At 39.4% G+C, this 14,884-nt stretch overlaps 1 protein-coding gene across 3 annotated transcripts in view; it reads left to right on the forward strand.

Annotated features, from left to right (window-relative positions):
• EP300 (E1A binding protein p300) overlaps nt 1-14,884 on the forward strand; it is a 62,023-nt gene that overhangs the window by 35,085 nt on the left and 12,054 nt on the right. For 2 of the 3 annotated variants that reach the window (XM_057422750.1, XM_057422753.1), the window contains 13 exons: nt 412-489; nt 1,315-1,424; nt 1,915-2,070; nt 3,151-3,591; nt 4,127-4,315; nt 5,249-5,405; nt 5,971-6,089; nt 7,244-7,483; nt 8,030-8,118; nt 10,546-10,626; nt 11,156-11,212; nt 12,655-12,732; nt 13,736-13,803. In XM_057422750.1, the coding sequence (XP_057278733.1) occupies nt 412-489; nt 1,315-1,424; nt 1,915-2,070; nt 3,151-3,591; nt 4,127-4,315; nt 5,249-5,405; nt 5,971-6,089; nt 7,244-7,483; nt 8,030-8,118; nt 10,546-10,626; nt 11,156-11,212; nt 12,655-12,732; nt 13,736-13,803 (1,863 nt within the window). The remainder of the gene's footprint in view (nt 1-411; nt 490-1,314; nt 1,425-1,914; nt 2,071-3,150; nt 3,592-4,126; nt 4,316-5,248; nt 5,406-5,970; nt 6,090-7,243; nt 7,484-8,029; nt 8,119-10,545; nt 10,627-11,155; nt 11,213-12,654; nt 12,733-13,735; nt 13,804-14,884) is intronic. The other variant, XM_057422751.1, reaches the window with a different exon arrangement.

A 14,884-nucleotide genomic window follows, 5' to 3' on the forward strand; every position in this document is an offset into this window, starting at 1 on the left:
TTTGACAGATACTGTGTGGAACCATATAGTTTTCATACTGTTTTAAACCTAGAGGTGCAGTAACAGTGTAGGGTGGTCTGTAGAAGTTCTTGTGCGCATCTGAGTGACTGAGTTTGTTGTTGTACCTCAATAATATACTTCACATTTGTCCTCAGTTTCTGAAAACTGACTCTATGTCAGATGATGTTTCTGTCAATGGGACATGCTTACATTTTCAGGGAAGTTTTTGGTTTTGCTTCAGATTTTGAGGACTCCTTAAAATATTTAGAGTTACTGGACTGTGTCCTTCCTTTTTTGTTTGCTTATTTTACACATGAGGTTTTATGTATGTTTGCCAGATAAAACCTGGTGGTCTTCTGAATGCCATAATCTCATTCCAGTATCGTTTTTTTTTTTAATTATTTAATCCAGATGGTCCTCTTCCTGACCCAGCCCTGATACGTGCCAATGTGCCAAACCAGATGATGAATCGCATGCAGGCACAGCCAGGTAAATATTTGAAGAAAATTAGCTACTGTGATTTTGAAGGAATCTTGGAGCTGGGCAGCTCTTGCTGAAGTGTTATAGCCCTTGCTTCACCTGCAGATTTCCCGTTTGATTGAGAAAATAGCAATCTATATTGCATAATACTCATATAACTATATATTATATATGTAAAGAAAAAAATCTTGGGTAGCATTTCATGATCTTGTGGATTTGAGCTGCATGTTAGCTGCTTGCTTGGTTAATTAAAGAACTGTGCTTTTGACATTTCTGATTGTGTGAACATAGATTGATCATAGATGAGGACATGGTGGCAAAGGGAAGATGATGAGACTTACTACTTAAAAGGAAGGGGCAGAACCTTTGTTACATATTCAAGAAGTATTGTAGCCAACATACAAAGCACTTAAGTGAAGAGTCTGGGATTCAGTGAGTGAATTTCTAATATGTAATCAAGGTAACGCAACTTACTGTAGAAAGTTGATCTTCAGCAGTGATACTTCCAGTTATTTGTCATGTACTCCAGTAGTTCTCAAACGTCAAAGCTTTGGTAACAGTGGAAACAAATCTTTTGCGGGGGCGGGGGGAGAAGATTGGTCTGTATTCTGGAGGAGTATGGTACCTTGGACACTTTAAAATTATTCCATGTAACTGGGTGATGGAATTATTTTCTTTATAGTACTATTGCATGTTAGAAAACTGGTTGATAGAAAACAAAATTCGGAAGAAGTTAACAGTGTTTCTTCACCAAATGTTGAATGGTGCCCAAAGGAGAATTTAAGCCTCCTTTGTTTATAAGTGGGTTGGTTTCTTTTTGGCTTGAATGCACAGGAATGAATCAGTTTGGCCAGATGAACATGCAGCTGTCGCCGATGGGACCCCGGCAAACCCCTCCTCTTCAGCACCCTGGACAGCTAAGCCAGGCTGGGGCCATGAGCCAGGTCAGTGTGTGCTCCCTCTGCCCAGGGTGGTGAGCTCGCAGGTTTGCTTCTGTTGGCTGTAGTTTTCGTAGGTAAATAAATAGAATTTAAAGAATCAAGTATTATTTCTTCATTCTTTTGACCCTTTGGGTTCCTCCTCTTGCATCTCTTCTGAAAGATTTGCTTGGACTATAGTAAGCCTTTATATGTGGGTAGTAAAATATAGCCTAAAAATGGAAGGGGTTTTGTGCCGTTGCATCCTTAGCAAAAGGAATGAAAATTAATCTTAAATCACAGTTCCAAACTGAAATCAATATCTTTTCCCTTAGCTTACAAGGGAAATCATCATAATATCTATTTTTTGAGAGGAGCTGTAAGCAGACTTTCCATATTGTATTCTACAGATAAGTGGCAAACATCAATTTCGGCAACAAGATAAATGTTGTTTTGTGTAAAATGGTATGGAGTTATATGCACACTCTGTGATACGACTTTGTTTCTTTTCCAACAGATGGGGTTTCCTTCACGCATGCAGCAACCAGGAGTAGGCCAGCCTTCTGGTCAGAATCAGTTTCTGCAACAGAACCAGTTCCCTGCTTCTTCCCCGGGAATGAACACGGCGAGCCTGCCTATGACTCAGCCTGGCAATCAGACACCCGTTTCTCAAGTAAGCGTCTGATTTCTGGAAGTGGTGTCACTGGGCTGTGTCGTGTACAGGTTTCATTGTTTGGTTTGTAGTGGAGAACAGCTTATTTTCTCAACATGCTTTTGGAATTATAGTCAACTAAATTCATTTGTTGAGACACTGCGTTTTCCTGATGTAGCACTGGGAATGGGAAGAGTGAAACATTTTTGGCTTGTTCTCAGGCTTAAGTTTAGGTGCGACAAAGGGATATTTCTAAGTTTCTTCTACAGAGCAAAGAAGAAACTGTTATGCAGAATGCAGTAGTTAAGAATTTCTTGTTGAACAGCAGAGCAGTAAAGGCTGAAAAATTAAGAGATTGTTGACTAAATACTAAAAAAGCATGTCTATCCGGGACCATTGTATGTTGCTAGCTTTGGGGGATAGGAGGGTTGTCACTACTGAAGATCTGAACCTGTAGTCTAGCAGTTTCCTTTCTGTCCTTTCCCTCTCCCTTTTCAGCAAGAACCTTTCAGGCCAGGAAGAAATAGGGAACGTCAGTTTGCTTCTCGTTGATGCTTCTTCCTAGTTTGCAGGCAAGATTCTTGTGGAGTGACAGCTTTTTTCCTTGACCAATACATTTATTTCTTTTTTTTTTTTGTAATCTTGTAATGGTGCAGTTGCAGCTGTACATATTTCTGATGATAAATTCAGTTTCTAGTTTTGGGGTGGGGGCATGGGTGTGATAAGTGTATTTGAAAGTGATTTTTCACTGTGGTGCATTGTCTCATTCAGGATGTACAAATCTGCAGCTTTAGAGAGAAGTGGTTTGTGATCTGGGAGTGTAGGTGTGCCATTCTTTAAATATGCCAAGAAGTAGAAGTTATTCTATTGAAACATCTCTTTGAGCTAAATAAATAAATCAGCTTTCTGTTTGTGTGGAGCAAAATGAATCTAATAGACCATTTCTCCTTTTGAAATAGAGTTTTTAAAACAAAACAGATTAGTTTGCCACATTTTTGAAAGTATGCTGTAACTGTGGGAAAACAGCCATTTGACAGTAATTTCTCTGACTTTTTCTATTTCAAGCCATTGCAAATGTGTACTTGTCTTGTTTTTCAACAGGCACAAATGACCAGCACTTCCTGTCCTGTGAATTCTCCTGCAATGGCTCCAGGTTCCCAAGGGAGCCATATTCACTGTCCACCTCTTCCACAGCCTGCTATACACAGAAACTCTCCTTCTCCAGTACCTAGCCGAACCCCAACACCTCACCATACACCCCCAGGCTTGGGATCACAGCAACAGCAGACAGCAGCAGCTGGTCCCGCTGCCCCCACACCTACTCCTCAGGCAATGCCTCCTGGACCACAGTCACAAACTATGCACCCCCCTCAAAGGCAGACTCCAACACCTCCACAGGCACAGCTGCCTCCACAAGTTCATCCTCCAGTTCCAGTTACACCGTCTGCAGAGCAACAGCAGCAGCCCTTGTCACAGCAAAGCACGACTGCATCTGTTCCCACACCAACAGCACCACTGCAGCCTCAGCACCCCACAACACCTGTAAGGAAATACTTTAATTGTGCTTCCCTCTGCAAATGTTTAAGGTTTAATTTTCAGTTGGTCTTTTATTTTTGTGCGAGTCTGTGATAATGGAGGTAGCTCCTGGCATGTTTGGTGTCAAAATAGGTTTTTTTTTTGCAACTGGGAAGTAATAGTTTTTTCATTGAGACAAGTCTATAGATCATCTGGTGTTTCCAGAGAGGGAGTATTTATCAGAATTATAGTGCATGTTTTGAAATTTACTTTGAAATATGTATGAGGTCTTTAGTTACTTCTGCATATGCATAGTGATGGCATATAATATTGAAACAATATGTAACTTTCTGTATATTAAGACCTTCCAGTGCATGTTTATGTTGCATGTTTTTCTGTAATTGGAGTTGTGCAGCAGTCTGTTCTTCAGGTGAAAGAAGTAGAAGGACTAGAGTGCATTTAAACTTGGTGGAAACATAGCATAGGTAAAAAGTAGATTAGAGAAAGAAGGCTTCGGTTTATTAGAAGCTTGTGTATAATGTGTGTGTTGTTGTTCCCTCAGCTTTCACAGCCAGCTGTAAGCATTGATGGGCAGGTATCCAACCCCCCATCTACCAGCAGCACAGAGGTGAACTCTCAGCAGACTGTACCAGAACAGCAGCAGGCACCCTTGCAAGAAGTAAAAATAGAAATTAAAACAGATGAAGGGGAGCCAGAACAAACAGAAATGCAAGTGGATGAAAAATCTGAGGTGAGATTGTCAGCCAGTTGTTGGGTAAAATACCTAGTACTGCCAGGTGCTTTGTGTCTCTGTTCAAGCCATTCCTTCCAGAGTTCACCTGAGTAGGTGCTACCTGCTGCTGCTGTTTTAATAATGGTCTTCCTCTACTTTCCTAAATAAGGGCCTCTACTTTCTTCTGAAATGGTGGTAGAAGCAGAAAAGACCATGATAACATGGTTGCAGCTGTGAAGCTTTTTGCTAAATGCCAATGTGCAAGGGCACTCTGGTCAGTCTGTCAGATGTTATTTGTGGTTGTTAAATGTTAGAGTAGCAGATATTCGGATGAGAGGAAATGGCTTCAAGTTGCAGCAGGGGAGGTTTAGATTGGATGTTAAGAAACATTTCTTCCCCAAAAGGTTTTTCAAGCACTGGGACAGGGTGCCCAGGCAAGTGGTGTAGTCACCATCCCTGGAGGTATTTTAAAGACGTGTAGATGTGGTGGTTAGTGACATGGTTTAGTAGTGGACTTGGCAGTTCTGGGGTAACAGTTGGACTTGATGATCTTGAAAGTGTTTTCCAACCTAAATGATTCTGTGATTCTGGATGTACATGATTAGCTGCTTTACTGGGCTTTGACAACTTGTCACTGGGGATGGCAAGGAGCGTGGCTACCCGGTAGTGTCATCCTGGCAGCCACAGTGTATGAGAGACTTACCAGACCTGCCTGAAGAGCTGGATGTGTACTTGTGTGTCTACTTGCAGCTCAAAACTGGTTATCACTGCTAACATGGTAGCGTTTAAAGATTTTTTTTTTTTTCTAGTATATCTGCAAGTGACTACAAAGTAGATATCCTTAATCCTGGGAAGGAGTGGTGGGCAGGATGGCGGATAGGTTTAAAGGATGGAAATGTGGATGGGTGACTTCACAAGAGACTGAGTGACAGGCTTCAAACTGCTTTTCAGGTTAAAGCAGAACCAGTCATGGAGGAATGTAAACCAGAACCAGTGGAGCAAGATGAGAAGAAATCTGAAGTGAAGACTGAAATACCAGAGGGGGGAGAAAGGCCTACTACTCCAGCCACTCAGTCTTCTCCAGCAGCTGGGCAGTCCAAGAAAAAAAGTAAGCAGGAAGAGTTTTGACTGAAATTCACTGTATTTCCCTCCCTAGAAAAATCTTAGGGGATAAAGAAACCCTGAGCTTTCTTTACTGGTACTCAGTAGATTTGTATGGATTGTGGCTTTTGGACCAAAATACCTAATAGTACATGTGCTTGTAATTGGCTATGGACAAGTTCTTTAAGGCTTTAGTATTGGACAGTAAGCCTTAGTAAAATTGCCAATACAATAGGATTTGAAATACTTCAGTCACAGAATTTCTAAACAAGATTTTCTTGGTACCTCAGAGAGGGGCTGTACTTGACATGTAAACTGTCTTTATTAAACTTAGCAGTGTCTTCCTATGATAAAAACAAAATTCTTTTTAATATTTTGGCCAACTCCTTGTGTCCAGGTGATCATTTTAATATCCTTCTCAGAACTCTGTAGTGCAGAGGACAACCAAGACATGCTGATACCTTAAACCCATTGTCTGTAGTATTTTTTTTCTCCACAGACCCCATTTTCCAGTATGTTTTTTTCCTTACAGCTGTTTCTGCTGTCCTTCTAATGTTGATTGTTTTTCAAAGTTTTCAAGCCAGAAGAGTTGCGGCAGGCACTTATGCCAACACTGGAGGCACTTTACCGTCAGGATCCAGAGTCTCTTCCATTCCGACAGCCTGTGGATCCCCAACTACTGGGAATTCCTGTGAGTGTCTTAGCAAGATACTTTGCTGGCTTTAATTCAAAACTACTATATGACTGTATACCCATTTGAGAACAGCTTAAGGCCATCTTGTTAAAGTTTATCTACTGATACACTTGAAGGGGTTTAGCTCAGGCAGTGGAACATATGATGTCTGGCTTAGGAAAGTTTTGGGAGTGTTTTTCCAAAGTTTGTTTGGTTCTGTGTTCCTTTTGATAAATAAGCAGGTATGCCATACATTAAAGTGATTACCAACAGATCCCCAGATCTCCAGTGCTGTGTGGGCTTTTTATGGATGTTGCTTCATGTTGTGATGTTTCTGTTGCTGAATTCTGTAGGTGTTTCTCATCATATATAAAGCTTAGCTGAATTTGTGGGAAATTAAGCCCATCAAGGCCAGTTAAAGAAACCTCTCTGGACTGACCACACAAGTTTACTATATATTCAAATATCTATACATAGGAGTCCTACTTGGGTGCTTTGGGCAATGTTGGGTTTTTTTGGCTGAAAGGTTCTTTTTTGTTTTGTTTTGTGGGTTCGGTTTTTTGTCTTTTTTTTTTTAGGATAAATATTGCAGAAATTCAAGGCCTGTTGTATTGTAAGCAGGTATAAATACTGCTGATATTCTTTAACAAGCTCTCAGTTGGCTGTCATATTCCAAGAACTTTTGTAGGAGAAGTAGTCCCATAACTGATTGGGGTGAGGATTGGGAAAAGGGATTCTTTAGAGGAGACATGTATCTTTCCTCACCTGGTAGTTACTTCTTTTTTGTTTATTAGTTTGTCTGATCTACTAGAGAGTCACATTCTATTAATGCTCTTGTGTATAACCTCAGCTTACAGGCTGCAAAAAAAATTGCCATTTACTACTTTTTGTCATACTCTTTTGGTGATTAACACGAGAGTGGCTATATTTCATCAGGATTGGAAGAGCAATAACATCTGAGAAATAAAGGAATAATAAAAGAAAGCATTGGGGAGTGATATGGTATTACTTAGAGATTTCACCATGTGTCACAATCAGTTTGACAGTCAAGTCAGGGAGGAACCTGTTTTTCTTGATGTACTGGAGATGAATTTATATGCTGAGAATACACATGTTGTCATGTCACAACATAGCTCTGTAGCGGTGTTTTGATGCACTGCATATTCTTGCAGGATTATTTTGACATAGTGAAGAACCCCATGGATCTTTCTACTATCAAGAGGAAACTGGACACGGGACAGTATCAGGAGCCCTGGCAATATGTAGATGACATCTGGCTCATGTTCAATAATGCCTGGTTGTATAACCGCAAAACATCCCGGGTATACAAGTATTGTTCCAAACTGGCTGAGGTGTTTGAGCAAGAAATTGACCCAGTTATGCAGAGCCTTGGTTATTGCTGTGGAAGAAAGGTAAGAAAATTAATATTAGTCTGCTGTTTGCTTCCTGGTATTGAAGAGGGGAAAAAATACAGCAGTTGTAGTTGTTAGTACTTTTGGTGTGTCAAAAAATTTGAGAGTTTACCAGGTTTTAGCAAACCTGAATACCCCAATTTTGAGGGGTTTATGGATATTCTATCTGGTGCTTACATCATCTATTTGTGTAGAAGCCCTTGGAGGAGGGTAAAGTCAGTAATTGAAGGCTTATTTTTTACTAGGGCAAACCTGTTTTCAAATTAAACAGATGTGGGTTTGTTATTGCAGAAGTGCTTCACTGTATATTGGGACTGTCTGTGTCCATTGTCTTGTTTTGATACGCTTTTCATCTTTGGAGAAGAAGAACTTGAGTGCAATAGGCCACTGAATGTTTTTATGACTAGCACTTCATATACTTGATGTACTGTGAGATCTGTGTACAGAATAAGGTGGAAATGGTAGTTGTCTGGGTCACACTTGCCTTCATTTGGAGAGCAAATGAAACTGTGTATAAGTACTAAGACAATCCATTCCTCTTTGCAGTTGGAGTTCTCGCCACAGACTTTGTGTTGCTATGGCAAACAGCTATGCACGATCCCTCGAGATGCCACTTACTACAGTTACCAGAACAGGTAAGAAAAACTCGCTCTGTGCCATTTTGTGCATGCTGAAATCAATCTCTTAAAGGCGTGAATGTATTTACATATACACCCTCTTAATATCTGTACAGCTTTGTGTTTTAAGATAATTTGCTGGAAGTGCAGATTGAATAGTTTACCTTGTGTTAATGATTTCTTTCTGCAAAAGTTCACTGCAGCCTTTGCTCTTCCTCCTTTTGCTTGCAGTAATGTGATGTTTTAGTAAATTTTTATCCTGCAGTTAATTAAGATTTCTTCAGGTATCTACAAGTCTGTTGTCTTCCTATTATGCAGCAGTATTTTTCATGCAGAACACAGAGTAAGCTATGCAGCAAGTATGTGCTCATAATACGTATTATACTTGGCAAGTCTTTGTTTTTCTCACTATGTTAACACTGAGGAGCAAAACTTATTTCTGTGTATTCAGATCTTCAGCAGATTGATTGCTTGCTTTTTTCCTGAAAGTTCCTTAAGGGAGTTGTCTCACAGTAGCTGTCAGCAGCTTTGTAAAATGCTGTCACTTCTACAGCTATTTTGAATTCTTTTGTTATTATTTTCGCATCTTACTTGGGGTTTATTAAAGGATTTAAACTTAATTTGACTTCTGAAGGAAGTTTTCTTGCCAGGCATCTCTGCCAACTGGGGAAGTGAGGCAGGAAGAAGCAGGGAAATACATGCTTTAACGCTCCCGTATCCTGTCACCAGAAAATGAGCCTGTTAGATTTTGATTACCTCCAGACTGTCACCTCCATGAATTTAATTCCCACTGTTAATTCTTTTCAACATCTTAAACAAAACTACCCAGGACAACAAACCCACTAAGGCTTTTGCCTGAAAGGCAAGAATGTTTTGCAAGAGTTGTAGTTTACCGAAGCGCTTGATCAGGTGAAAACAGCTGAAGAGCTACAGAAGTTGAGTCTTGACCACCGTAGGCTTCAGAAAGGTTTATAGCAGTGAATGACGGTTTTTAGGAGTAGAAAATAAGAAGAAAATAAGCTTATAGTATCCCATAATAACTATTGTCCTCTTAGACTTCTGTAGTGTAGAGCTTTTCATATTGTGTCAGTATCTTCCACTTACACTTATCTCTGTGCAAGCACTAGATGGACCAAAAGATTATTACTCACAAATGTGATGTGCTTTACATGTGTTCAAACATTAGAAGGGAATGTTTGCACTGTAACAAGTGCATACACGTGACTTGTAAATTATGTTGTATGCACACATATATATTAGACCAAAATGTACAATTTCGAAAGTACAGTTCTCTGCAGTATCTCAGATGAAAAATGGGAGAGGGTTGAGACCTGTCTTTGTAGCTGAACAGCTGCTATAGTGTTGGTTTGTGTGGCTTTATAATAAAATTGTTTGAATTTTCTTTTGTTTCTTTCTAATTTTAGATGTTTTGTGCACTTAATTAACATGCCTTAGTAATGGGAAGGCTACAGTTTTAGAACATTTTTGAGGGCTGGGGTAGAGTGTTGAATTAATCATTATTTTATTCAAGTATGAAAGAAATCTTTCTCTGTGATGCTTGCTGTGTTGATGCCTGGACTGTTCTACACTCAGACTGGGCTGTGGCATTATCATGTCATTCTAGGGTGTTATGTGTGTAGTTAACATAAGGTATTTAGTTAACATGAAGTTTGACTGTCCTATAATGTCTGTGAGATTTTGAAGGACACTTTTTGTTGTTCTTGAGGCTTCTGATGTTTAGCTTTCTGTTTTAACTGGGAGAGAATGTGGTCTTTTAGCATTTACCCGTATAAGATGGAAGACTACCCCTCTTCCACTGATCTCCTGCCTCTCTGCCAGAATTGCTGTGCTGATGTATAAGTCAGAGTAGCAGTTTTTCGTTCCTTCTGCTCTTTCCCCCTTCTCATTTTTAATCCTTTGCTGTACGTGGCATGGATTATTAAAATGAAGAGGGTATGGGTATGCTAAAATGGAATACTCCTTGTTTAATTTGCTTTAATCATTTGCTGCTTGTGAACCCATTTGAGAGATTTAATGCTAATCTGTGCTTTGCCTCAGCTTTCTGCTTTGTGTTTTCTTGTCATAGAATCAGCTGGTTTGGAAAAGACCTTTAAGATCATGAAGTCCTGCTTCTATGTTTTTGGTTTAATCCTGCAAACCCCTGTGTCTTTGTGTTATTTTATTTCTCCTTCATGCTTGCCATTGTCTGCACTTGGCTCTGATTGCACAAAATACCCCAAATTCTAAAAAGTCCCCAAATCCCAAACCAACCAATGTGGGCCCCATAAGTCTGCATCATTGAATAGCCTTGTTGCTGCTGATGACCTGCTCTCCTGCTCTTTACTTCTGTCCCTTGGTCTGCTGGGATTGGTGGCTCCATTGCTTGACCTGGGTTTTGTTGTGTGGATGGAGCAGTTCACCCAGATATGACCTTCTTGCTGACAGGTATCATTTCTGTGAGAAGTGCTTCAATGAAATCCAAGGGGAGAGCGTTTCTCTAGGAGATGACCCATCACAACCTCAAACGTGAGTTATCTCTGTGTCCTTGGGCTGTGCATTCATAAGCTATATCATCATCTATAGTGCCTTCTTAATGGGAAGTTTAGTTTTGGATAACCCTTGCTTTCTGTAGGCTAGTAGAAGGTGGACAAGATTTTCTTCATAAAAGCCTGGGATGGTACTGTAAAGTGTTTTATTTTTTTCTTTGAAGTCTGGAGTGACTGAACTGTAGTGAAAAATAAGCGCTTAGTCAAACAGAAGTTTGAAATAGTCTGTGTCAGCAAGTTTTAACATTTATCCTTGTAGTAAAACTGAATAAGGAAGCAGTGGGATTCTTTACAAGCTATCCCATAGAAAAAGAATATTTTCCACTTTTTATGCATCAAGGGTGGCATATATTTCAGTTGTCTGTCACTGTGAAATACAGCTTTCTTTGTAGTGTCAGTGAGCATTTAAAAAACTTGCTTGCAAGTTTTGTCTTGATATGTTGATACATGTGGTACGGCATAAATGTGTTGTGTGTTAAAACTGAATTTTATTGCTTGTTTCTCCATAGCACGATAAACAAAGAACAGTTTTCAAAAAGGAAAAATGATACACTGGACCCTGAACTGTAAGTAATGTTGTCATACTTTGAATGAGCCTTATTGCTACTACTACTATTTTGTAACAAGATGTTATTCTCTATCAGCTTTGCTTTCCAGTGTTTTCCAATTTCATGTAGCTCTGTTAGTGGGCAGGGGGTGCTCAGTAAGCAGCATTCTGTACTGAGAACCCAAACGACCACAGCTGTACTTGAGAAATACATAACACACATGGATCAAAACTATTGCATTTTGTTGTCTTGAATGTGGATTCACAGAAGGATGAATGCAGATAACTGTTTGAAACCCTGTTGTGGCAAAGCCTCAGAATTGGTTTGAGTCACTTGGCAGTAGCTCTTTGAGTGCTGTTGGCTTTTCTAGTTGTCATATTTTACAGGCAGCTGTAGTAGAAGTTGCTAAATTTGAATCAGTCAGTGGTTCTGTACTGCTTTGGAAGCAGAACTGTAGACATCCAGTAAACTTAAGATCATGGTGACCCAGCTGCTTTTCTTTATATTCCTGAGGTTTTTTTCCGAAGTCACTTTACGCAGTTCTGCATTATACACCTGTGTTGCTACTGTGTGAAAATTATCCTCATTCTCAAATGAATGAGCAAAAAGGATATGTATTCTTCCCACGCCATCTTTCTGAGGGCATAAAGGTCACTCAGTTCTTCCGTTTTACAAGGCCTGTGGGAAGGAGAGAATAGTAACGATTCATAACTTTCCTTTCCCTTAGTTACATTGAAGATACAGCTTAACACAGAATACAAGCCTAGCTTCCAGTATGGTACCGTATGCTCAACACAAATGACAGCTATTCATTCAAAATCTCGTTCTTATAAATACACATGTTCAAAAGGAGTCAGATTGTCTTGACACATGAAGCAATCTTATGTATTTTAGAGAATTACATTCACCAACATTTGAAGCAAATCTTGCCACTTTCCTCAGTTGTCCTTAAATCTCAGCTAGTCTTCTGAAAGTGACTTTGTTGCTACTGTTTTCTTCCTGCCCGCTCTTCCATAGTGTATTTGGAATGTACCCCAGATTTCAAGTATAGTGGGGCAACTAACAGCTAACTACTTCCCCTGGTTCTTGGCTTCTGACACCTGTGGATCTATTTCCCCTCTCTTTATTATAACAACAAACACTTCACAGATTTTTAGCCTTATAAGGTCTTCACTTTAGAGGGAAAAAAAACCAACACCCATCAAAAACAAAACCACAAAACGGAGTTAAGTGGATGGCAGTAAGGCAAGCAAGTAGTAATAATAATGTGTCCCTGCATAGTGTACCTGACTTGAGCTGACAGATTCTTAATGCATTCTGGAGGCAGTTGCCAGCATAGATGTGCCCTCTGTTAAATAGGCTCAAGACCCTAAATACTAGAAATTCTCCAATAAAATACTATACAAGCAAATAATGATGCTATTAACCTTTGTTCCCTTCCCCCGTTTTCACTTCTACAGGTTTGTTGAATGTATAGAGTGTGGAAGAAAAATGCACCAGATCTGTGTTCTTCACAATGAGATAATCTGGCCTTCTGGGTGAGAAATTTCTCCTTAAGTAGAGAGTATATGATAGATTCTAGAGTTAGTGCATGCACATCCTTACATTGGTTATAAAAGATTATCTAATGGAAGAAGTTGCATTCCTGGCTGAAAATTCTACAGAATCTTTAAGATGACATCATACCCTACTGCATTGTGTGTGAAGTTGTTTTGAGTCTTTAATGTTTCTAACGTTCCTTTGTGTGCAAGAGTGCCTTTCAGCTTTGTTTCAGCCTTTTATGTTTAAAGATTCTAGTCCTTCATGAAAAGATATGTTCAGTTATAGTAATAGTTTAATATGGTCTGTTTTCTATACAAATCACTGCTTTGTCATCTAAAAAAAACCTGAAAGAATTTTAGCAGGTGAAGTGACTTTTTTGACCTTGGTGATTAGATTAAATCTGAAAATCTGATCTTCAGATACTCCATGGTTCATGATCAACATACTGGAGTTTATTCTGATTGCTTTAAAAGCTTTTTTAAAAAGCTGATAAGTGTAGATAAAGCTCTGTATGAGCTTAAACGTTCCATTTATATGCCATGTCTTTTACCATTCTGTTGTTCCATCCAGATTGCTGCAGAAGAGGGTAGATATCCTGTAACTGAGGAAGAATCTGCCCTTCAATGCTAGAGTATACTTGAATATTTAGAGAAAAAAATCAGCCTTTTTCTTTGTGTTGTGGTATCTCATCTTCATCAGTTTTAAACTGTTTGTTCCAAGAATATGTTAAGCCAGTATTGTTGCCCTCCCAGTGGAGACCTTTTCCTCGGATTGCAGGTGACTGACAGGGGGTGCCACCCCATGGAGCTTAGATCCTCCTCTGCAGCTCTGAAACACTTAAGCCATTTTTGCTGGCGCTGTTCTTTTATTTCAAATTTGAGTTAACATGTTTTCCAGACCAGATAAGATCTGATGAAAGACTTGGCTTCTAATGTTAAGATGCTAAGGAACTTCATGGACTGACTTGGGGTGGGATTTCATTTTCTTCTTTTGTTTCAGCTTTGTCTGTGATGGCTGCCTAAAGAAAACAGGACGAACCAGGAAGGAGAACAAATTTTCTGCTAAAAGTAAGATTCTGACATTTACACCAATACAGCTTAAATTATTTAAGAATGGGGAAGAGGTGAATTTTAGGCTCATTTTGTATTTCTTTCAGGGTTGGGTTGGGTTTGGTTTAGGTTTTTTGGTTTTGGTTTTTTTTTTTGAGTTAAAGGCAGGTACTTTTGATCAGTTCTGAACATCAGTTTTGTGATGTTCAGAATGTTTGCATTCATAGCTGATGTCTTTGGTTAGTAGTCTGTTGTAGAAGGTTAACGCTCTGTTTTAGAGCACTGCTAATGCAAGGTACACATCCTTTTATCTCAGTTGTCATATAGCATTGGGTAAAGGGTTACTGTGTGACTGCAGTCTAACTTAAATTTATGGTAACGTGTACCAAGTTGCCATGCTACTGCTGCTCTTAAAAGCTTTGGTGGAGAAAAGGGCTCAATCACAAAAAAACCCAAACCACTCAGTAGGCATTTCCTCTTGATCAAGGCAGCTGACTTGAAGGCATTGTAGGAAGAAATTGGTGCAGTCACCGTCTGTTCTATATGCCAAGTCTTTCAGAATCTTCTTAGGTTGGTGTACTTACAAACAGTGAGTATTTACATTTCTGCTGAAAAAAAAAAATGTACATATATATCCCTGGCCAACCAATAGCATCAAGATTCAGCAAATGGGTCAGTGAATGGATTCAATGTCTTGAGTCTTTTTCCAAAATCTCCAAAACTCCTGAGATCCATCAAGAATACAGGAAAAATACAAGAGTTCTCTTATAGTTTGTATCAGGTTTTATTTTGAGCAACCTGTATTGCATACTTAACATAGTATAGAGATGTGTTGCTGAAAGGTGTCAAATTGGAAAATGAGAAGCTGATTGGCAGCTGTGTCACTTTCCAGGGGTAATGTGCAGCAATGAGTCAGGCCCTGTTACACCGGAAGTCTTACACTCCCTTTCAGCTTCAGGTTTCTCTCAGTTTTGTTTGAAAACGAAAAACTTCTAAACTATGTTAATTGCAGATACAGTTGTATTTACTTGTTATTTGTATTACTGAGATATGTTCTTTTTGGTAAATGCGGAGACTAACTTGGGTAGCGTGGCTTCAT

The sequence above is a fragment of the Pezoporus wallicus genome, unplaced genomic scaffold (assembly GCF_028554395.1).
Source record: "Pezoporus wallicus isolate ANWC-B61680 ecotype Strahan unplaced genomic scaffold, APGP_CSIRO_Pwel_v1 contig_8839, whole genome shotgun sequence".
NCBI lineage: Eukaryota > Metazoa > Chordata > Aves > Psittaciformes > Psittacidae > Pezoporus > Pezoporus wallicus.